General features: G+C 52.5%; 4 protein-coding genes across 4 annotated transcripts; 2 read left to right on the top strand and 2 right to left on the bottom strand.

Moving 5' to 3' along the window:
* Nucleotides 1–344: 344 nt before the first annotated feature.
* Nucleotides 345–3,925, bottom strand: COCSUDRAFT_58119 (DUF914-domain-containing protein; the record flags this gene model as incomplete). The annotated part of the gene is made up of 9 exons (XM_005644370.1): nt 345–603; nt 941–1,162; nt 1,544–1,676; nt 1,956–2,106; nt 2,394–2,512; nt 2,792–2,994; nt 3,225–3,301; nt 3,447–3,602; nt 3,764–3,925. 9 exons carry the CDS (start codon nt 3,923–3,925, stop codon nt 345–347), a joined length of 1,482 nt encoding a protein of 493 aa, XP_005644427.1.
* A 1,378-nt stretch (nt 3,926–5,303) lies between these two features.
* Nucleotides 5,304–7,353, top strand: COCSUDRAFT_44295 (hypothetical protein; the record flags this gene model as incomplete). The annotated part of the gene is made up of 7 exons (XM_005644369.1): nt 5,304–5,356; nt 5,392–5,458; nt 5,868–6,013; nt 6,266–6,446; nt 6,711–6,810; nt 6,989–7,054; nt 7,181–7,353. 7 exons carry the CDS (start codon nt 5,304–5,306, stop codon nt 7,351–7,353), a joined length of 786 nt encoding a protein of 261 aa, XP_005644426.1.
* A 329-nt stretch (nt 7,354–7,682) lies between these two features.
* Nucleotides 7,683–10,000, bottom strand: COCSUDRAFT_19144 (MT-A70-domain-containing protein; the record flags this gene model as incomplete). Its single annotated transcript, XM_005644368.1, has 6 exons — nt 7,683–7,846; nt 8,140–8,236; nt 8,570–8,702; nt 9,006–9,153; nt 9,383–9,521; nt 9,824–10,000. The coding sequence occupies 6 exons, from the start codon at nt 9,998–10,000 to the stop codon at nt 7,683–7,685; spliced, it is 858 nt and encodes a 285-aa protein (XP_005644425.1).
* Nucleotides 10,001–10,322: 322 nt separating this feature from the next.
* COCSUDRAFT_30930 (HUA enhancer 2) lies at nt 10,323–23,536 on the top strand (the record flags this gene model as incomplete). Its single annotated transcript, XM_005644367.1, has 21 exons — nt 10,323–10,462; nt 10,817–10,988; nt 11,180–11,271; nt 11,517–11,639; nt 12,254–12,390; nt 13,085–13,208; nt 13,637–13,789; nt 14,216–14,364; nt 14,796–14,933; nt 15,179–15,440; nt 16,074–16,288; nt 16,976–17,138; nt 17,620–17,712; nt 18,440–18,675; nt 19,892–20,042; nt 20,602–20,742; nt 21,101–21,228; nt 21,651–21,846; nt 22,348–22,446; nt 22,788–22,856; nt 23,333–23,536. Exons 1-21 carry the CDS (start codon nt 10,445–10,447, stop codon nt 23,534–23,536), a joined length of 3,063 nt encoding a protein of 1,020 aa, XP_005644424.1. The 5' UTR covers nt 10,323–10,444.
* Between the last annotated feature and the right edge of the window lie 345 nt (nt 23,537–23,881).

Raw genomic sequence — 23,881 nt, 5'->3', positions numbered from 1 at the left:
GACTGCACCTGCGGCAAAATTTGTTGGGCAAATATGACCTGCACGTGCACCACAGTTTCCCGGGAGCTGATGCCACTGCAGAGATGGCCATGGCATTGATGGCTAGATTTATCCCACTCGGTAGTAATGACACGGCTCTGGAAGCCACGGTGTCACAATCAGTGCCCCATATACATTTCATATATATGATTCCACAGGCCAGTACTTGCAATTTTCAGACTGCAATGGCATGATGTCAACAGCAAACGGACGCTCTCAGGCAATGGCAATTCAAGCTCAGCCTATTGACAAAGACAAAAACAACGTCAAGAAGTATTCTATGCAAGATCGTCTCCAGTCCATCTTCAGCTTGGCCGGACTGGCGGCTTGCTCTCATTCCGCTCTACTGAGCCGCCGACCTTGGTATATGGATCGGTGGTGATAGCGCCTTCATTGGGCAGAGACCATATTCTAAATGCTTGCTCGCCACTCAGCGAGGGCCCCGGTGGGAGCCGAGCCGCCTCCACATCGGCGCTAGACACCCTTGCCTCCGCATTCCCTCCCCTGGGCGACCCCATTTTCAACCCCCGCAGCAGCGACGAGAAGCTCACCCGGCCGCCGCCTCTGCGCATACAGGAACTATATGTAAGCTTGCTGAGGAAACTTGAAGTGATCTATGTTTCAACAAGCTGCCAGATGCCTGAACTAACACAGTAAGCTACACGGAGAATAGCCCTCCAACATCCCAGCTGCCCCTATTTCCCAATGTCAAGGTGTCAGTCAGTCACTTGACGTCGCTTCCTGAACTGATATTGCGACTCCCATGATCATGCTCAGCACCCAGCATTACGTGCAAACTCTTTGAAACTCTGAGACTGAGACTTGCAGCATCAGCGGCAAGATCATCCTGCTAGGACACACAACGGCAAGAGGGAAACATTTTGGATGCATGCTGGCATACCTTGACACCCCTTGTGGGGTCCCCCGGTCGGAGGAGGCAACGCCGGGTATGGGCGCCTCGAGGTCCCCCCCGGATCCCCCCGCCAGCTGGACGGCGCTGCTGCTAGGTGTGCTGGGGGTACTGCCCAACGCCGTCGCAGACGTTTGAAATTTCGAGATATCTTTCTGCCCCAGCAGAGGCCCCTTGCGCGGCGTGTCACCCGGGTCCTCCAGATTGCTGCACCTGGACAGCGCAGCAGAAAAGTTCAGGCTGGGCGCGATAGGCACCAGGAGAGTCATGCTGCAAAGTCTGCATTCAACTATCTTGCAGCCTCTGCTGCTATGATCACCAGGACATATAGAATGCAAAGTCTGGAGGTCGACCATCATGCAGCCTCCGCTGCTTTGGTGCATCACCAGGTCTGTGCAAGAGTCAGAGTCTCTTGAGCATCTGTAACTGCTTGGGAGATACAATATTCTGGAAGTGACCTGCTGCATGCATCAAGCCATAAGATGCACTTGTCTGAGCCCGTCGAAGCTTCCAGCGGCATTTAAAGCCTCCATGTAGGCCGTACAGGGTATGTCACAATGTTGCAGTGTCCAGTGGTGCAAGCAAGATGCGCACCTGATCACCCGGTAGCAGTCCTCCGAGGTTGCAGGCGCGTACACAGAGCCGCCGCATGCGTACATGGCCAGGCCGGCCGCCACCAGTGCCAGAGCCGCCGCAAATGGCACCGCCGAGCTCTGAGGGAAGCCCCCTGCAAACATCCAAATCAGATCAGCACAATGTTGCCAGAAAGCCACAAACAGCCTTTCACATTGACACTGCAGGATGACATTAATGCACCCAGAAACAACTGGGCACCCTTATTTCAGACTCATCAATATTTCGAGATTTCAATGATTACCATCAAGGCTCAATATGATGCCCTCCATGTCATCAAGGGTGCCTTTCCTTGTTCTCCATCGATGGGAGACGCATCACCATGTTGCTGTGACTTGAAAGCCCAAATTGGGAATTTTTGTCAGGGACCCACCGAGCAGGACGCTGCGTGCAAGGGCAGCCCACAGATTGGAAGACAGCAGGGACAGGTTCAGGATGGCTGCCCCGCTCCAGTTCAGGACGCTGGGCACCAGGGAGTAGAATGCAAACAGCGCTCCGGTGTAGCCCGCCAGCAGCCCGATCACCTGCAAGTTGCCATCAAATGTCACCTCTCAGCAGGCAGGCTGCATCTCTGCTTGAAGCCAGGAGTGAATGCAAGACAAACTAGGCGCATCAGGAGAAAGGGCTGCCTCGCGATTTTTGATGCAATGCGTGCAACATACAAGACATGCTCCGGCATGAGCAGGCTGCTATGCAGTACCAGTGCTGTGTGTCGCTGCTGGCAGCAAACAATGCATGCCTCGCTCAGCAGTCAGACAGTTCCAATCAATGGCGTGGACAAGGGAGGAAAGGTTTCAGGCAAAGAGGATACCTCGGGAGTCCAGGTCATCGTGCGCAGTTGCTTGCCCTCAAACGCAGCTGCCTGGATGCTGCTCCATAGGAACCCAAATGTACCCATGAGCGCCAGCACCTCAATGACGGTGCTTTTGCCTGCATTGCCACCCCCATGCACAGTCAGCACATTTGTCATTTTTCACAGACAAAATGCTTAAACTCAATTACCGACCACAACAGCCCTTGTCCTTCTCTTCTGCTTGTTCATGTGTTGGGCACCAGGTTCTGGGTGTTAGTATAGCAGCCGGCTGGAGTGTGCATTGGTCTCTGGGAAGGCTACTTCAGATCACTCGCCATTTGGTCCCAGCAGTGCGGTGAAAAACGAAAAAAAGGTGCGCATGACAAAAAAGTGCCGGCGGGGAGATTCGAACGCACGCAGCAGCTTTTCCTGGGCGACGTTGCACGCCGCGTACGCAAGCGCGCCCAGCAGCACGAGGCAGTCTCCAGCGAGCGGCTGCTGCTGATCCGATTTTGGCGCGCTCACATCTGTGAGCACTAGCAACGCCAGCGAGCCGAGGCACAGCGCCGCGCCAAAGCAGTGCAGCGGCCGGTAGCGCGCGCGAAGGAATGCCCACGACCTGTTTTACAAATAATAACAGGTCTCAGAGAACAGTTATGTGCATTAAAATTAAGCAACTACAGGCCACATTTGCCCAGCCGATCTAATGTAAGGCAGTCTGCAGAACGGAGGGACAAAATAAAGACAGGACAATAGAACAGTGCCCTTGAGGTCACAATGACGTGAGGAATCGCAACATTGAACTTGGCTTGTTGCCACTGAACTTTAGGATAGAATTAGGGCGCCCACAGGATGAAGACGCAGGGGACTGTGAAGGAGTTGAGCAGCTGAACGCTGGTCAGGAAGGTGTATCTGAATGCCAACACCTGCACACACATGCCCACTCGTGAACAGATACATTCTTTTGGCATTCAGCGAGCCTGTAATTGCTAATGTGGCACATATGGTGTCCTGACAAACAAGATCGAGACAACGAAGTCCTGGCAGCATGTGTGGCAGCGTATGGCTCACCACCAGAAAGTTTCCCTCAACATCGAGCAGTGAAACCGCTGCATAGCTCGTCCATGCGTTGACAGGTCGGACGCGCTTGGCCAGCAAAGCTGTGCCATACACTAGAGACAGTAGGGCGTAGTTCGGCACTGTCTGTGTGGCTGGCAGTGAGACGCCCTGCAACCAGCATGCATCATCACAGCGGTGTGCATTATGCACAGAGGATATTGCGTGAGACTTCTCCGCTAGATGAACTATGTGCGTGAACAGCAACTTGACCCAAAATAGCGATGAATCTCAACAGCTGAAGCACCGAGCCTGTCGTGGGGGTTGCCTACCTTGGTGACCAGCAGTGAGGATATCGTGCCAGACAAAGCCAGCAGGAAGGAAAGGAGCTGGCCTAGCAAAATGGCCGCAAAAACCCTCTCTTTCTTGGGCTCATGCCCCTGGTCTGGTGAGGCCAGTGCGGCCTTGGGCGTGTCAAAGTACCTGTCGTCCATGCATTCCAGGCGGTCACAGCTCTCAAGAACTTCCCAATGTCCTTGTCCGCGATATTTTCTTGACGCAGACAAAGGTACGGGGATCGGGCGGATGTCCGTTAAGCGCTTCCACAACGCCCGGAAGAAGCAAACGTCCTCAATGTGCTACAGGTGTTTGCATAAGACGCTTCTGCACCCACAATGCCTTCCCGATCGTGACATCGATCGTCGATGATCCGCATCATGCGAACTCGCGAGAAAAGGCGAGGAACTTCGCACGTGCGCTTCCACGTGCCGACATAGATGATTCATCTGCTTGCACAAGCCCGGAAGCATGGAAGGAGGCCTTTAATGTGCTCTTTATGCTTGTAAGACTGTAGCACTGACATGTATTGCAAGTGCACGAGAATATTCAACAAACACAACATAAACTTCGATTCGGATCATCAATCCTGGACGACTGTGGTGGATCTGCTAGGATATACTTCTGCAACCTATACAATCTTCGATTTAGACATTCAATATAAGGGGGATTCTCACAATGTCTTCCTGGACGAAGGTCAGACCTCTCAAAATCAATACAGATCACTACAGATCACAATGGTACCACGAAAAGCCCTGGCTTGCTGTTTCAAATCATTTCCATTGAATCCCAATATAATCTCGCAGATCCTGGGAAACCTTTCATGGAAAAATATGCTGCAGCCTTTCGACAAGAGGCGCCTGCAGCATGAGTTGGACACTCACCGGCTGCTTCTTTTGACCGAGCACTATGCTCGGAGAGAGAAAGGTTCGTCTGCGGTGTCCTCAAAAGTGACGTTCTGGCACTTCTCGAGCAAACAGGGGATGCACATCGATTTCACTGTAGTCATATATTCCTTTCCGCTGGCCGCAGGCATCATAATGGATGAGGCACAGCTTGCCAGCATTGGCGAGGAAGTGCAGGGGTTGACATTTGATGTGCGCTTCACCATTGAAGATTTGTGCAATCACCTGCTGCAGGTCACACGTTGAATAACTGCTAATGCTGTGGACATACACCCTCAGGTGTCCTCAGATTCAATGATGTTGTTCCAACCATGACAGCGCCACGTTTTCTATGCCTGTAGGAGAGGAGAGCAAGGGTAGCCCACCATCTGGGCCGTCAGATCCATCACATAGCAGATCAAGTGCATGCGGCCGTCTCTGGCTTTGAGGCGCCAGCCCCTGAAGGTCAGAAGCCATGCTTGTTGCGTATTTCAGACCTTCATTGTGTCTAGCACACCCTGGCCTTGCAGCAGGCAAATTCCGGATCCAAAATCTTGACACAGGATCCATTGAGGGCCTGCCTAGACTTCAGAGGGCTCGTGTGAAGTCTGCACAGCCCTGTTCTTAAAAAGTATTTCCTGATATTGGCAGGATGGCACTGACCGACCCTCTCACTCAATCCAGCACTCAGTCCTGTCTGAAAAGGTGGGTGTATGACCTCCCTGCGCTTGTCTGTGCAGCGGAGGCGAGTGCAGCGGCTGTGGAAGCGCCTGTGCGGCCCAGAGGCCTGTGGGGACTGACAGGGAGGTCCCGTTCAGTTACACCCTCAGGACTTGAGCAGGCTAGTGCTGGCGTGATGCCAGTGTCAGCCACAGCAGAGGCCTGCAGCGAAGAAAATTCTAGCGCCAGCGGAAAGGGCGAAGCTCCTCCCGTCACAATGGGAGACGTGACTGCCACATTACAGGTGTTGCTTCGTCAATGCCACAGCACAATTCCAGCGTGGCACATATCCTGGAGATCATTGTGGCAGCTCACAACTTCCTCATTTGCGTTGCAGCCGTTTTCTTGGAGAATCCGATTGCAATCCTGCACACTGTTCAGCGGATCGGCAGTGTCAATATGCCTGGTGAATGTTCGCCTGCCCTGTATTACAATTTTGCAATGACTCGTTTTGCAATGACTCATTGTGTGATGACTTATTTTGTGACCTGGCCAGGAGCGCATGGGTTTCTCGCTGTGTCTGGCGCCATCGGCTGTGGGACATGCGGACGCGGGAGAGGGGCTTTGGCTCAGGGGCCGCGCCAAAACAGGAGCGGTGGTCGGTCTCTACCCCGGCATCATATACACCCGATCCCATTACAGGTGCCCTAAGAAAAAGTGAATGCCCATTATAGGTGTCCCCAAAATAACAGTTTCCGTACACCCTAGTACTGAGATTCGGGTCTGATTAGGCCTTGCTGCCAAGGAGTGAGCATTTCTGTGTTTTAGGCGTGTAATGTCTCAGATGTGGATTCAAGATGCCAGTGAATATTACAGCGCATGCAAGCGTTGCGTTACTGTTTACAAGGGTGCATTATTGCGTGAGTGAGGAATTTTTGTGCTTTATGACTGCAGGGAGATGCCAGGCTACCCCAAGGTGGACAGGGAGTCAGACTTCTTGATCTCCCGCTTTGATGGGGCCATTCTGGATGCAAAGCCGTGGGGCCGAGGGGCGCTCGAAGAGCCTCAGAGCGCTGAGTCACTTGGTTACAGGGACGGCCTGGCAGACGCTCTGACGCAGCTGCACGTGTTGGAGGTACTGCAACAATATCATTGCCCCTCAGTATTTTGCAGTATTGCACTCCTTAGAGGTACTGCGTCTTTGTCAGTTCCCTTGAGCATCTTCTACTGCTTGACAGATGCATCCAAGCTGTAGCCAAGCTCCATACCAGGAGAAAATACTGCCGACAACATGCCGACAGCCGCAGAAGACCCCCAGCGAGAGAGAGAGACATTGTGTGCCATGGTCAGTGCATGATACTGGTGCAATGTAAAGTGACAGCAGTGTTGCCGGGCGCAGAGGAGGCATCCTTTCAGCCTGGCGCACTATGCGAACCACCCGCCAGCTGGGCGCCGGCCAAACATCATGATCGCTGCCTATGATTTTCAGAATTGCAGAGGTGGGCACTGCTATGTGTCGCAAATGCCTGGCCTTCTGTGCGACCGCTACCAAACAATATAATGCCGTGTCAGCTTCACTGAAAAAATGAGCAGTATGCTGAGCACACAAGCGAAAGTCCCGACCAATGCCAAAAGTGGTGAAGCTGCTGACTGAGGCTTTCTGTGTGGCCTTTGCAGATGGCACGAGGAGGTATATACCCAATGCCATGTTTGGCAGTCCCCGTGCCAGTCCTGGATTGACAGGTACATCCCAAAGACACACTATACTTCTTGACTTCCAAAGTACAGATTGCCTGCTGCCTGCATGCAAACCCCTGCAATGAGACTTCCTTGATTTTAGCTTTGAGTGACCATTTGTGCAATCTGCAGGTGCAGAGGAAATACCGATGGATGACAGGCCCCTGCTGTGCCTGGCATTGGTGGCCACCAGGGAGATAGAGGATGAGGAGCTGCTGCTCAATTACAGGCTGAGCCCTGGGCTGGCAAGACCGTCATGGTACACTGCAGTAGACGAGGCAGAGGACTCAAGGCGATGGTCTTGAATCCAAATTCAAATGAATTTTGAAGCTGTGCTTGTACGAGCTTTTCTGACCTGACATATGGTACGCAGAAGTCAGACCTAGTCCTGCAGCTCTTACAGAGGCTTGAGATTATTGGTTCACTTCCAGATTTTGCAGACTGAATATTCATTTGTAACCATTAAAACAAGCCTGTGATAGCTATCAACTTTATACTATCGACTTCACCAACCAGGCATAACAAAGGCCTCGACAATCGCACAACAGCACCAGAGCCGCTACACGCATGCATGCATGCACATGCTGCATACTTGAGAGAATGATGCTTTTAGTTCAACAGGATTGACATCCAGCTAGCTCTTCTGGTTTCTACCATAGACAGCATTTGGGATTCGGTCATGCTCTTTGAGGGCTGCCACATCTTCTTTAGGCAGCCCTGTCCCGGTCACCTCATTGCCAATGGTCACCCAGTAGTTGTGGAGGTTGTTCTTGCGCCCAAAGATCTCCAAATACCTCCCTGCACATTTTAGACAATAAAATACCTTCTTTTCTGTCAACAACAACCTCAGCTGATAAAGAAGCTGCCCAGATACAGGCACTCAATACAATGAAATTGATCTTCCGCCTGTAACAGCTTGTCTTCTCGTCTCGCATTCTACCTGTCTAATACTGCTCTTGCATCTCTTTTCACCTCCATTTTAGAATTGAGTCCTGCCTTTAAATGCCTCAGTGAGCAAGCAGGGTCCCTGAGCATAATATGTTTCCCCTTTGGTTATCAGACACGTGCATGTGCCAGCAGGAAGGCGTCACCTCCAGGCACAAGCTCCTCTATGAGCTGGTAGATCTCCTCTGGCTTCTGGCTCTGCCCTCTCCTCTCTGCGTAGATCACATCCGACCCCACGCACCCCTGCAAACACCCCCGCTGCAGTGTTATACCCATGTGTGACAGTGTCAGCCAAAACATCCATGTCTTTGCCTAATTGCATGTTTGTAGGATCAGGCGGAGATGTTAACGTAACAGATTATGAAGAATGCTGGCAGCAAATTCGTTGCTTAAATGCAACAGCAAATTCCTAATGCTCGGGAGCATGATTTTGCGTTTTCAATGTTTTGCACCGTTTTTTCCGTAGTGCCCAGATTGCCATCCTGCTCTCAATATAGGACACCATTGCCTAACACCTTGCATTATGCAGCAGCATAAACAAACAAACATCCTGCATGCAAAATTGATCGTGTATACCTTGAGCCCTTGTGGGTCTTTGCCCTTCTTGCCCACGAGGCAGACCTCCTTGGCGTGCTGCAGGTAGTACCCATGGCTCTTGGCCAGCCGTCGGTTGACAGTCATCTTCACCCACACAATCTCATCCACAAGCCTGCATAAATTACAGACAGCCACCTCAGCTTGTCATTCACACGCATGGTTCTACTGATGACCCAGTGTGCAAGTCTCACTGCTAAATATAGTCATGGCAAATTGCCATTGGCAATGTGTAGGTCCCTTCTACTCCAAGTTGTAAGGAAATGTACTTGCACGGTGCCACACAATTGCCCTATCATATCAATCAAGACAGGGTGCTTGCGCACAGAAAGAAAGGCTTGAGAACTGCATAAGCGTCTCAAATGTGATGAATGTGTGATGTAGGTCTGCATGGCCTGTGCAGAGGGAGAGAACACACGTGTAACCCCATCGCTCGAAGAGGTCCAGCGTAAACTTGTACTTGGCGTTGATAACCCAGACAAAGAGGAAGCCATCAGTCTGCAGCTGGGGCACAGGCAGGTCCTCTATATCCCTGTCTGTCAGCTGGCTGTACCCCAGTGCAACCCCTGCGGCACCATGCATCACCCTCTTTCACATCCTTTGACCTCCGACACCGTGTCAATTGCAGGTTGGTTTCCAGCAAATTTCAGATCTGTTCAAGGTTTGCAGTATCCAAAGTCCTTGAAAGCTATGTCTGAGGATTGGAATTTGGGAGCACAGGGAAGCATAGGTTCCCTTCAAAATGCTGCGCAAAGTATTTGGGAGAATTATGCAGAAGGAATGGACGGACAGTACCTCGAGTGGGATTGGCAGTGGCCAGCTGCCAGGGTGGATCCATCATGATGACATCGAATTGTGTCGTTGTGATGAGCGTCGTCCAGTCATAGGTCATAACGTTGGCATGGATGGGGATGCAGTGTGGGGGCACCTGCCACTCGCTGGGGTCCAAGTCATCCACATTGCCCAGCGTGAAGTCGACGCCCTCCTGCCCCTGTACATGAGCATCGACATGTTGTCCAGGCAGATCCTCCCCCCCTCGAGTACTCATCCCATCTGCCTTGGAGCATTCTGACAGTGTGGTGGATACACTGCCCGGGACATGCAGCAGTGCGCTGGAAAAGCCTTTGATATTTCCCTTAAGCTTCTTGCTCGATGTCTGTATTCAGGAGGCACCCTTCGTACCTCCAAGCCTGCAATGCCCGCCCCATCACCATGAGTTCGCTCCTCTAAACTGACAATGACCCCGAGTGCCTCCAGTTCCTTGCTGACATCTTCTATTCCCCCTCTGTAGGCTGCTATCTCCTCATCAAGCGCTTGCTCTGACAGTTCTGCCCATCGCTTGTCTGCTGATGCCTCAGTGCCTTCTAGCAATGCAGCAGCCTTCGATGTCGAAGGAGCTTCATCGATCTCCATGTAGGCGTCAGTTTCCATCTTCTTTGTAACATTAGCTTATGATTGCATACATCCGGGCAGGAAGACTTAATCAAGATGCTATTTTCCTGTAAGGGCAGACATTATTATTCTATACCTTCTGACTCAGCCGATGCCTTTCAATGTATGCCTATTTCAAAGCAATTCTGTAGCAAGTCACAGTCTGTCAGTGATGGGCTGAGCTTGCTGGAATGAAACGGAGAAGGGAATGAATGAATTGTCAAGGGTCGCTATATATGCAGACGCCGTTTGCATGCTCCAATGAAACTAGCAATGGTCTTCTTTGGACAACTAATCCGTGAATGGAGGATGGCTGTCTTGCCATGACAAATCTTGCATCGATTGTGTGATCACAAAGGCCCTTGGGAGAGGGCGACCGATTCATGGTTTAGAAGACAGAATCTTCCGACATCCAGCATTTCAACAATGGAAGAGACACCTGAGGTGATACCATCCTTCAAGCAAACTTCATTGAAAGGACTTCCTTGTGTAATGCCAGAACTTTTTTAAAAAGGGGGTGTTGCCAAGGTCAATGGGCACACTGGCCGTGAAAAAGCAACGAACACTTGTGTAATTGGGAGTGAAGATCTGGGATAAGATAAATCATCCTTATAAAGCATCTGCAGTAGTTGCTAGGACAATAGTGCGTCTGTACAGAAACGTCTGGGTAGGAGTCCTTCCCATTGGCTAGGTGCTCCACCTTTCACAGGACAAGGCTTTTGAGTCTTGACGGGGGTCTCCGATCTTAGTAACGATACTACGGAGAGTCTTCAGGCTGCTCATTTGTGGTGTGTCCAGGGCATGGCTGTAGCGGCAGCAACCAGGGAGGCTGCCAAAAGGAAGAGGGAGGCAGAGAATGGGTTGCCAGAAGCCAAGCGGCCTGCGCGGCCCATACCACTTATCTCCCATGAAGTGGCAGTGCCCAAGGGATATGACGAAGCGGCCAAGAACCTCGACCCTGCCCTGCATGGTGCGCTGCTGGTTTCCAGGTGCTCTGATGGACACTCCTCCAGGGCACAACATAAGACCTACTTCTGAGTGGAGCCAAACACTTCCGCTTGAATGCTGCTCTCATGCAGCGGTTCACCCAGAATACATGCGAGATGCCTGTGAGTCTCATTGAAGTTACAATGATAAAAATTTTGCGCATGCACCCTGCAGGTACCTTGGAGAATCCCAGGTGGAGCGGACCCAGGGCAAAGGAGTACCCCTTCGTGCTGGACCCCTTCCAAGAAGTCTCTGTCGCCTGCATTGTAATGCCCTGGCCTGCACTTTGAAGCCCAAAGCTCAAAGCTGCCCAATACCCCTTTTATGCATGATATTCCACCAATGCAGCACTAAGTCGGTACACAAGAGACAGCTGTTAAGGTGCATCTGCTGCTAGTGGAACGTCAGTGGAAGCTGCGTACTGCATGTTACCAATGATTGGTCTGAGATTAGAACATGCATTCTTCGGATCCGCATTAATTCTGAGATGATGTCATGTGTTGCCCTGCAGGAGCGGAGGGAGTCAGTGCTGGTGTCAGCGCACACGTCAGCGGGAAAAACAGCCGTTGCAGAGTATGCAATAGCTCTGGCCTTCAAAAACAACCAGCGCGTCGTGTACACCTCCCCCTTGAAGGTGACAGCAACCAGTGCATCTCTACTTTCACTCTACGCAGTCGTTGTGCCCAATGAGCCCTGCAAGACGATGCTTTCATCCTAGTGTCTCTGCACAAGTGAGAAATCCTTAGAATTGGAGCATACAATCCTCCCTTAAGAGCTAACATGATGCGGCAGTGTCATCAGAACATGGGTGAGGTTGGTCAGGGCAGATTTGCAAAATTTACCTGGCAAGTGAGCAAGTGCCCCCTTGACCTCCGCCATTCGCGTCTGATGACAATTCTTTCCCGACCAAGGCCATTTGGCAGGCAAGCATAGCGCGGAGCTCTTGACTTCCATTGCAAGAGCTGGCGCTACGGCCAGAAAGATTTAGAAATGTGTAATTAGGGCACTGGTGGGGACTGAGTGTTTCATGGCGGCCTGATCGGCGCTGAGCAACCAGAAGTTCCAGGAGCTGAGTGAGGCAATAATGTTGTCATAACCCCTGCAAGTAAATTGCGAGGGTGTGACTGTTGCCTGATCGGGCGCTGAGCGCCTAGGCGTTCCAAGTCCTGAGTGAGAAAAGATCTGTCAATAGTATCAAGACCTCCCATGCAAGGGATCTGACAGGGTTTGTATCTGTTGCCTGATCAGGCGCTGAGCAACCAGAAGTTCCGGGAGCTGAGCGAGGAGTTTGAGGACGTGGGGCTGATGACAGGTGACGTGTCCATCAACCCCAACGCGCGCTGCATCGTCATGACCACCGAAATCCTGCGCTCCATGCTCTACAGGTGCCACATTTCGGAATTCATTTCTGAGCATTATATCTGCAATCTGCACAGATATAGCTTATCAGGGCGATCATCTTATCACCGGTACATATGCATTGCCCAAACAGAGACGGCTCATAGAGGCCATCAGCTCGAGGTGCCCATGCAGCATCCTGTGCTGAATGCTTTACTGGTGCCCGCCTTGCAATAGGCTTTCATTAGATCCAAGAAGCTGCAGAAAAGGGGAGAACTGGGCCAGCAGTTCATCACACAAGCAAGCACTTGGCACAGAATGCACACCCAACATGCAAACCATGGGGAGGCAGCACGGAGTACAGTGACAGGGCAGTGTCAAATAAATTTTCTGGGCAAATTTTGCTGGTAACGCACAGGGCCTCCATGGGCTGCAGATGGGTTGCTGTCTGTTCTAGGGGCTTGTGCTTTGCTGAGCTGCTGGCTTCAGTAGCGTTTCCCCAAGTGCATGACATCAAAGTATCCTCCATTCCCTTGCCATCCTTGGAGAACGCTGCGGCAGTTTTGATGCCGTACCACAGCTTAACAGGCTATACTTTCCCCAGAATGGCATTTCCTCAGGTCCCGTGCCTGCCAATGAGAGCTTGTATCGGCAGTGCTCGGCAACGCACAAGTATCACGTCCGTGTCACCCATCGAAAGTTATTTTGAACTATTTCTAATTGCGGGATGTTGTGTTGCAGGGGCTCAGAGGTTCTGAGGGAGGTGGCGTGGGTGGTCTTCGACGAGGTACACTACATGCAGGACAGGGAGAGGGGCGTCGTCTGGGAGGAAACCATCATCTTCCTGCCCCCGGAAACCAAGATGGTGGGTGCCTGCCCGTTAATTGCGGCACCATTGATGTATTCTGCTTGGTTGCCTTCTGGGCCATAAGCAACTGGACATAAAAGCAGTTCATGCTTGAATGTGCATGTGAGTATGCTACAAGCACTGAGCGACGATGACTTGCACGGGCGCCCTTCCACATGCATGCCACACCTAGCCACTTTTGGACCTTGCCCTGGTGTCAGTATAGCTGCGCACATACGATTTTGAGCTTGTCACACTTCTTGAAGGTGCATGTGGACAGCATGAAGCTCTGCTGATGAGCCTGATGGGCCTTGTCAAGGCAGATATTCCTGTCGGCCACACCGTCAAATGCAGCCGACTTTGTACACTTGCGATCAAGCTTTCCACTGGATCTATCATTTGAACTCATTGATGCTGAAGGTTGAACAGATCACCTATCTATGCAGGTTTTCCTGTCAGCGACGCTGTCAAACGCAGCGGAGTTTGCAGCATGGGTGGCTGCCCTGCACAAGCAGCCCTGCCATGTGGTTTACACCGACTTCCGGCCCACACCGCTGCAGCACTATGCATACGCACCCGGCGCCAAGGGCCTCTTTCTGGTGTGCGCCCATACTGTGTCTGCCCTGCACTGCTCCTAGAGGGGCAAGTGGAGAAAGCGCTCTGATGAAATATATGTGTTGTGCTTTTTCTGACAGCTGGCTACCATTGGCCCCTTCAGGAGCATTCTCTGTCCACACGAGAACAACACTGCTACCGTATGTCCTACGATTTATAGCCTGGTGCAAGTCTGTTGGGGATTTCCTGGAGATTCGCCCCAAAGGGGGGGCACATAGACCCTTTTGTAGGCCGATCAGGAAGGCAGCAGCTCTGACAACGCCTCACTGTACTTTAATGAAGGCACTGGAAGCTTGGCTTGCACCCGCCCTGCAAACTAAGCGCTCAGGGCAGAGAGCGAGCGTGCATGCGTGTGCAGTATTTTCGTTTTGCTGTTACAAAAAAGTCGACTGAAGCATGTGGCGTTGCAGGTGCTGGACGAGAAGGGCAACTTCAAGGACGAGAACTTCTCGAAGCTGCGCTCAGAGGTTGCGCCAGAGACCGCGGCGGACGATGCACCCAGCACCTCAGGGCGAGGGGCCGAGAACGGCGGCAGGGGCGGCCGGGGCCGTGGTCGAGGGTGCGTATATATATAAGAATTCACAGCTGCATCAGCTGCGTGACCCTTGACTCGAATTTGAATGTCCGCTCTTTTTATTCCGAATTCTGGAGCAGAAGTCCTGCTGACATCCCCTCCCAGCGCTTTGCCAGTACCATGTAACCCCTGAACCTCAGTTTTCTTTTAAAGAGAACTGGTAAACCAACGCAAAACAAAAAACAACTCTATTTTGATAGGCCAAGTCACCCACTGCTGAGGTTGCTGGATGACACGGCTTGACTGACCCACCCTTCCACTTAATGCAAGCAAGTCTTGGCGCCTATAGGTCTCAACGAAGCTCACAGTGCCCAGGCAGCGCTCCCTGACGCAGCAAATCATCTGGAAGCACATTCAAATCAGATACAGTGGTATGTTTGAGTCTGGCGGCTGAGGCCGCGTTCTCGTGCGACCAGGAGGAATTCCGGGGGGCGCAGCGGTGGCGGCCGTGGGGACAAGGGAAAGGGAGACACCGCCGCACACATCTACAAGATCGTGAAGATGATCAAGGACCGCAACTTTGAGCCAGTAATCGTCTTCAGCTTCAGCAGACGGTGGGTGCACCTACTCTGCCCACAGCCTTTTCAACCACATGTTACCCAATACGTGTACAAAGTCGTGCTTGCCTGCCTTGTTCTCCGCAACTATTGTGAGATTGTCACCTTCAGGACCTTCAGAGGAAGGTTTCTACAAAGTCTCGCTTATGACTATAGACTTCTTATATTTCACATCGTTTTATTTTTAATGCTCATTATTGTATTAGGTGTGGTAATGATTGTTGATATTATGCGCCATGCAGGGAGTGCGAGATGTACGCGCGGACGCTGATGAAGCCAGACGCGAAGGGCAATGCCATAAACTTTAACAGCCCAGAAGAGCAGGAGATGGTGGGGGACGTCTTTGCACAGGCTATCCAGTCTCTGTCAGAGGCGGACCGGGAAATGCCCCCGGTGGTGGAAATCCTGAAGCTTCTTAGGGCCGGAATCGCGGTGCACCACTCCGGGCTTCTGCCCATCCTGAAGGAGGTGGTGGAGCTGCTCTTCCAGGAAGGTCTCATCAAGGTGTGGTTCGTGACCAAATCTTGCCTCTCAACCTGTCTGTTGAGACCCGCAGAAGGTGGGTTGTGTCTGTCTGCAAGCCCCACCTGCAGATGCTGCCGAAGGTAGTGAGCAGCATGACAGTCATGCTCTTTATCAAAAAAGCATGACGAAAGAGAAGAAGTAATGCCCTTTAGGAGTGGCCAGAAAGCCTGGCTCGATTTTAGAGTCCAGGGCAGATGCCGGAAGAATGGAGTGGGCACCTATACTTGCCTACCATTGTTCTCCGCAGTTATTGTTAGATTGTCACCTTCAGGACCTCCAGAGGAAGGCTTCTACGGAGTCTTGCTTATGCTGAGGCCCGTTGCACATGACTGTGTTCTGAGGAGCGCAAGAACAGCGCCATGCGCTTGTTGAACAGCACGTCCGCTCTTCTGAGCTCTACCATGTGCAATGAGCATCAACATACTAGGGCAGACATCCCGACGGTTAGCAGTAGGTTGGCTGCTCAGCCACAAGCACATTTCCAGCACACTAGCACCGACCACAACATGTCTGCCATGGGCCTGCAGATGGTATGCAGACATCAGGATACTTGAAAGCAGACTGGCTACTCGTGCTGAAAGCAACATCTGAGCACTTCCGAATCCAATGCAGGCGCTCTTTGCGACGGAGACATTTGCGATGGGCCTGAACATGCCGGCGAGGACGGTGGTCTTCACGGCGATGGAGAAGTGGGACGGAGAGACGAATCGGTTCATGTCTTCGGGCGAGTACATCCAGATGAGCGGCCGCGCCGGCCGCCGCGGGAAGGACGACCGGGGGATGTGCATCATGATGATCGACGACAAGATGGACGCCGCCAGCTGCAGGTGCGGCTTGCCTTGTGTTTGTTTTCCATAACATTGAAGGCCCCGGCTGGGGGGGGGGGCGGTGTAAGTACTGAGCACTGTGGGCAACCTCCCAACACGGCACACACTAGTTCTGATTCTCACTGATGGGGACAATCCCTCCATGTTTGGATAACAGAGGTTGGGGGGCAGCTCGCCTTGCCTGGAGGCAGGTATGCTGCTGCCATCGTGATTACCAAGAAAATTGCGACCAGTTTTTGGGTCTTGCTTTGATCTGGCGAGTCCAACAAGGGGTAGGATTGTGGCAGCTTATAAGTGCAGCTTGTCTGCAGGACGTAAATTACCTTTTGGCAGGAAAAGCTTGCAATTAAAATCTTGAAAATGTCATGGTGCTCCTTGACCATACGACAGCTGATATACGCTTGCTAGCTGGTAGATTGTTCATTGTGGTGGTGGGGCTGATGCACCCATTGACATGTGCTGCCAAGCTCTGCGACTGCTCCAAATCTGTGCGCTCAAGTGCTTGGCCCAACCCTGTGTGACAGATCTAGCAGACGTGAGAGACCTTATTCTTACCCTTGAGATGTCTCCTCCTGCATGCCTGTGCCAATTCACCCCATTTTTTGCAGTCGTTTGGCCGCACCTTCAGCCATCACGACATAACCTCCAGTACTGGCTACGAGAGTTTGAGCAGAATCTTGTGCGCAGGGGGATCGTGCAGGGGAAGCCGTCGCCGCTGCTGTCGCGGTTCCGGCTGACTTACTACACATTACTAAACATCCTGCGGCGCGCGGAGGGCAGCGGGCAGAGCATGGAGTATGTAATTGCGCGCTCCTTCCAGCAGTTCCAGTTCGAGCGTTCCCTCCCGCAGGTCCGCGCCTGTGCTGGCCCACTGTGATTGCCTGATGAAACAACTCCTGGGCTGGGAGAGATTTCGACCACTTTCCCACAAGACTCGTGCTGGTGTGAGGTTGCAAGATATGCCCAATCAGCACAAGACAGCACTACTTGGAAAGCCGGCAAATGGATCCAAAGGAACAGAAAGGTGTTATCGCCTGATCTCCTGGAACAGCTATAAGATCGCCCCTCTGTCATGTGTTCCTCTTGCTTTGGAGTTACTCCTGCCAGCAATATCTCTTCACATTTTAATAATCTCGTCGCCAGCTACGTCCTCGCACACCATACACAAAATTTTGCTGCCTCAATCTAGCGCGACGCTGGATGCCGTGTTGCTGAGAGGACATCTGCACTCTGATTTGTCCGCCCCACATGCCTGAGCCTTGAAGGCTGACTGGTCATCTTGTGAAGGAGACATCTGGTGGAGGGCTGACGGGATGTCCGGTCATGCGCAGGTGCAGAAGGAGCTGAGGGAAGTGGAGGAGAGGGCGGCGCAGATTGGCGCTGCCACACAGGAGGCCATGGACGAGTACCAGACACTCAAAGCGGTGCGTTGACTAATGCGCTCATGGGTTAGGAGATAAATACAATGTGCGGCAGTAATCCCGATTGAGCCACTGGGGTCTTCAGGCCCCGGCAAAGGGCGGTCATACTGGAAGAGAGTGGGGGGATACTCTTTCGGAGGAGCAGGCCAGTCGTTGTGAAAGAGAGGCTTCCAGTGGCACATGGCATATCCTAGGAGACTGACTCGTGAGAAACCAGGACAACGGCATGCCACTTCACAGAGTTGACCCAGCATGCCACCGATGTGTTTGGGACGGTGCTGGGATGGTGTTGTGGGAGCCATGCCAACCTGCTGACCTACTTCGCTCCACACTTTTGGGATGTTACTTCACGTGCCTGCCAGAATTGCGGTGTGCTGATCATCTAAATACACCGAACTTTTGCTCCAAGCAAATTTTCAGGAACCTGTGTCCAAGGAATCCTTCTTGCAGAAGCAGTGAAGGCCCTTGCATCATGCATGTTGGCCGCGTCTCATGCCTGCTTGACTGGTCCATTCAAGAATCCGGGAAAGACAGCGCACAAAAAGGCGCTTGTCACGTTGAAAAAAAACGGCAGCTGCTTCTCTCAGGCTTACACCCAAGATATAGGTTGGAAGGCTGTCATGGAAACGCTGCCGCTACGCACCTGATCCTCCATGGATTGGAAAGGCGTGTAATGATCAAGTATGAATCCTTGTAAGTCTTGAGGCAAACCTCTGCTGGCTGCTGGCAGGAGATAGAGGGTGCGGAGCGGGTGCTGACGCCGGCGCTGCTGCGGCCGGAGCGCTGCATGCACTTCCTGCGGCCGGGGCGGCTCGTGCGAGTTCGCGAAGGGCCCTACGACTGGGGTTGGGGCATCGTCGTGGCTGTGCACCAGAAGGGCCGCCCAAAGCCAAAGGTAAGCCTGCTGAAAGGTACCTCCAAGCTCTGCGCAATTCCAGGCCAAAGGAAGGAGCGTGCAACTCCCATGTCTGGAACTTCTTATGCAACAGTCCTGCCAAGAGGCTGTTTGCCTTTCGAGAGGAACCTTGTATGCTTGTCTGTGCACCAAAAGGGCTGCCCCGAGCCAAGAGTAAGGCAGAGATGGGAGGAACATGGATCCTCGTGCTGTTATACTGCAGTCCTGAGAAGAGGCGGTTTGCCCTTCTGGAGTGCAGCGGTCCTGATGTAGCGAGGCAGTGTGTGGGCCTTCGATTTGGCAGTTCTTAATGCCTTACCACTGGGGTTGTTTCTACCGAGGTATTCTGACAAGAATGTGCAGAGCTGCTCGCAGCATACGTGTACATCGATCCACGCAAGTACGTATCTCTTCCTGCGTCTGGTGATTTGCAGTTGGCCCTGGCTGATCTTTACCCCGATTCTTTCTGCAGGATGACACGGCTAACGGCACGGCGCCGAATGGCAGAGATTCGGGGCCAAGCTATGAGGTCGACACCCTACTGGCTGTAGATCCCAGCTGCCTAGGTGCGCCCTTACTCCCTGCCAATTTGCCATTGCACAGTCTACTTTGCAGCCTCTTGTATGCCCGCTCTCTACCCCTTCATTGCATTGCAAGCTGGCGCAATGTCCCCTCAGGGGCAAGGCTCCCTTTGCTTTTGCATACAACTGAGCACACTGTCAGGGTCATAGCATTGCAAGGATTGACACTAGCTCACGGTGTCCTCATGGGGGATCTCCTTGATGTGCTCCATATGCAAGTGTGCCCCGGCTGACGGGGAGCAATGATTTTGAGCACCGTGCCCACATTTGATGAGGTCTTGCCTGGATCTTGCAAATTGACCAAAGGTCAAATTATTGGCAGCTTTTATGTGCACCCGCAACCTACCTCCTGATCAGAACATTTTGTAATGGAAATGGTATAACATAATCATGTTTTACAGACGCCTCCGGTGGTTGGGACATGTGGCCAGAATAAATCCTGCTAGGATGCCATTGCATATAATCATCAGCACAATGTCAGGCACTGGGGCTAGAGGCAGACCAGTGAAGAGCTGGAATCACTTTGTGAGAGATTATCTTGATATCATCGGGCATGCATTTGGCTGGTGGAGGAAGTGCAAGAATCGAGAAGACTGGAAATATATAATTTAGGTGTTGCTCAGCGTCCTAGACTGGAAGTACTGGGGAAACGTGTGTTTAATACTAGAATCAATTGACCATTTGGTGCAGAGACGCCGGGAATGAGGCCGGAGCCGGCGGGGCGGGGGCGGCCAGGGGAGATGAATGTACTGCCGGTGCCGCTGCAATTACTAACGGCCATATCCACGCTGCGCATCAGCATACCCCCCGATCTGCGGCCCATAGAAGCGCGCAAGGCCACCCTGGCGACCGTACGGGTGCGATCCCTCCCTCTGTCTTACTTGTGGAAAGGGATGCAATGGTGCGATTTGGAGCGAATCCTGCAAATGCTGCCCCAGTTTGGATTGCTCTCTGCAACTCGAGAGCATGAGGGTAGACTCACTAGTAATCGTGCATCAGAACGCCACGGTGACTCTGTACTTGCACACTGCAAGTCATTGCATGCGTGCATTGCTCAGTACACTCCAGATCCGTTGTGCCATTCCGGTGATGGACATTGAAGACAGGGTGTGAGGGTCTGACGCATTCGCTGCCTGGCGCATCTTTCCACGTGATGGACAATATGCTGGAGCCCTTGAGGCTCCCGAAGGCTCCTGTTGCGAACACACATGCTTCTGACCGCAGGTTGTGGAAATAGTGCATGTTGCATGAACATGATTGGGCCGCACAAGTTGCAGTTGTAATGGAAGGCTTGCACGTCAGGCAAGCTTCAAGCAACCAGATAATGGCGAGCTCGTTTGCATTTTACCGGTCTCTTCTTGAAAGTCAGTCTGAGCTGCAGTTCATATTGTGAGTACGGTTTTGTTTCCCTTGCAGGGTTTGGAGCAGCAATACCCAAACGGCATCCCTGAGCTGGACCCAGCAGAGGATTTCCAGGTGGAGGAGCCTGAAGCTCTGGCTGCTGCGGCCAAACTTGGCTCCCTGCAAGCTCGCCTGCGCAGGAACCCCGTCTACCAGGTGCACCTTCCCACACCTTTCTCATTCAGGGTTACGGATAAGGTACAAAGACACTCCCAAGGTTTGGTGCAGTATGTAAGCATGGGTGATTCTCAATAAAGAGTCAAAGCTTCTTTAAATCATGTGTTTCTGCAAATGTGCTTGAAGAACTTTGCAACCCCTTACAAGGCGGTCAGTAGGAAGGCAGAAATGGCCATTCCCAGTGAAGGCCCCTTTGCATTAGACTTCTGAGCCAGGGTGGACAGCAGTTCTCAACTTTGCAGCAGCTCAGCTGTGCTTCTTGGGAATTTGCAGCAAATTATCTCCCTTGTAATTGTCAGAATTGGAAAGGCGTGATTGGTTGTGTGATTGTGCGCAGGCGGAGAGGGATGAGAAGAAGATGCTGGATGTGGAGAGGCAAGCGGTGCTGGCAGCACAGGCAGTGGCGCTGCGGCGGAAACTCACAGAGTCGCACCTCGCCAAGTTCAGGACTGAGGCCAAGAACAGGTGCGCTGCACGCCAGCCAAGCCGCCCATCACAATGCAAGCACATGACGCATGAACAAGCAGTGATGCTCCGTTAGCTAAGACACAATTGAAGCAGAGGCAGAGAAAGAGGAGATTCAGTGGTATTGGGCCCCTAACAATTTGCTTGGAATCCTGTCTCATGCTGATGCGCTGGCACACTCACGCTGTTTTGTTCCGGTATGCAAATGATGAGCCGCAGTATAGCAATCCTACTGGCAAGATGTCTCAGGATGGCAACTGAATTGTGTGCCTTTGCTGCTGTATGGTTGGGTTTAAACATTACACCTTAATGCAAGCTCGTCTAGGCTAATTCCTGCACTCTTTGGTCTTGTAGCGGCGGCGGCCTAAACTGGCTCCTTTAAGGATTTCTTGCGTTTCACATTGGATTTTTCAAACGCGCAGGACGGCGGTGCTGCGAAAACTGGGTCATGTGACGGCGGAGGGAGTTGTGTCTCTCAAGGGGCGCGCGGCGTGTGAGATCAGCACCGGGGACGAGTTGCTAACTACGGAGCTGATGCTGAACGGCGTGTTCAACAGCCTGGATGTGCACCAGCTGGTCGCTGTCATCTCCTGCCTCGTTCCTGTGGAGAAATCCAACGTGAGGAGCCCTGACCCCCTTCTGACTCCAAACGAGGCCCCACCAAACATGAAATCATCTTGCCATCTTTGGGAGTCCCGTTGTCGTTAAGACTGCTCTGGACCAGTGCTGGAGCATGCACCCATAACATGGTCTGCACATGGCACCTGCAAGGATAGTGTCGGCAGCAACTGAGGAGTCAGGCTCACCGCCACATGCAAGCCAAGTGTATAAATGTTGCTTAGGATGCGCCTCAACTCTTCTCCTCTACCGCAACACTCCTTGTCCCTCAGCACCCCCTGGATTGCATTACATCTTGCATGGGCGTGGTTCTGCGGAGAAGAGGAGGACAATCTGAAGGCTGAGCCTGACCCCGTCTTCTTCGCGACTAAATATTGCAGCTGGCTGTCACAGGAGGAGGTGAAGCTGAAGGCTGCATGCGCTGCAGGTCTTTAAGCCCCCCCAGTAAGAAACACCCCTCCCCTTTCAAAAAGGATTTAATTAGTGGGTCTGCTGGCGCAGGAGGAGGTGAAGCTGAAGGCTGAGCTGGCGGAGCCGCTGGCCGCACTGCAGGACACGGCGCGCGCGATAGCCGAAGTCCAGCGCGAGTGCAAGCTCGAGGTGTGACCTCTGAAACCTCTAACAATACCTCTAACAATACCTCTAAAACTCTGAACTCTGGATGGCACGGAAATGTCAACTTGGTGTGTTGCGCTGCTAGAGGAAGAGGGGAGCTGTGAAGGGGTGGATACTGTTTTTTGACATTGATCACCTGCAAGTCTAATTTGCGCTGTGCCAGGCCTGTCTCCACATCTCTCCGCATTTCTGCCTTCATGTGAAGCTGGCAAGCTGGCACCTTGGGGTCCAGTAGTTTGCAGGATGCCAGGGGATCATGACCTGGAGAAGGCTCAGAGAGTATCTGGCAGGGGGATAAATACCGATGAGTAATGTGTCGGTGCCAGGTGGACCCGGACGAGTATGTGGAGTCCTTCAAGCCCTTCCTCATGGACGTCATCTACGCCTGGTCCAAGGTGCACACCCTCCTTAGAACTTCATATACGGAACGCTCAATTTCCATGCATGCGCCAGCATCAATTGCAGGGCATGAGCATGCAGTGATCGAGCTGAATGAGTGCGAGAAACAGCTGTGCTGCACTGCAGAGACATGATTTTAGCTGCGCAAATGTACTTCATTTAAGATGTCTTTTGAAGAAAGAGGAAGGCAGATATATTTTTATTCACTGCAGCTGGTCACTGATTGCCTTGCACCTGCCGCACAGCCTCCCAGGTCAGATGACTCTGCTGTCGGCCGCGGGGGGCTCTGTCATTGAAAGGTGCTGGCTGCCTTGTGTGGTGGATTAGGGGGCACGCTTTTACTCATGGCCCCACGGTGGCGATATTAACAATGGCTTCCGCATGGTTGCCTTCTGTCTCGTTGATCACGCCCCAGGCCTCATCAGGGCGTCCATTTTTATTTTATTTTATGTGTGAATTTGCGTGCGCGCAGGGGGAGCAATTCGTGGACGTGTGCGGGCGCACGGACATCTTTGAGGGCAGCATAATCCGCGCCACGCGGCGACTTGACGAGCTTGTCAACGAGCTGGCGGCCGCGGCGTCCGTCATCGGCGACGTGGGCCTCGAAGAAAAATTCCGCGCGGCAGCCGCCACTATCCGGCGCGACATCATGTTTGCTGCCTCGCTCTACATCTGAGGCAGGCGTCAAGGCAAAGCGAACGCCAGAGATAATAGGAAACGCTCCCTCGCAAGTGATCATCGTACGGCAACATCGGAATATCTTGCATGAGGGCTGAAGCGCTAGGCCTAGGGCTAAGGGAGCATTGCACTTGCTGGTGGCACTGTGCTAGCGGGACAGTGCATATGTCCATCTATGTCTTGCGCTCCCATAGTGCATGTGGTAGTCTGCTATGCTGTGCGATCAATTGTTCACACCCCCTCTTAATCGGCTGGAGATTGCTCAAGAACTCTAGAAGCAGTACCGCAAGGGTCAAATGCATCCATGCTTTTTCGTGGAGTGCCATTCAATTGACAATGTCAG

The sequence above is a fragment of the Coccomyxa subellipsoidea genome (genome assembly GCF_000258705.1).
Source record: "Coccomyxa subellipsoidea C-169, whole genome shotgun sequence".
Lineage (NCBI taxonomy): Eukaryota > Viridiplantae > Chlorophyta > Trebouxiophyceae > Coccomyxaceae > Coccomyxa > Coccomyxa subellipsoidea.
The sequence above is the reverse complement of the archived record's forward strand: the minus strand, read 5'-3'. Positions and strand labels throughout refer to the sequence as shown.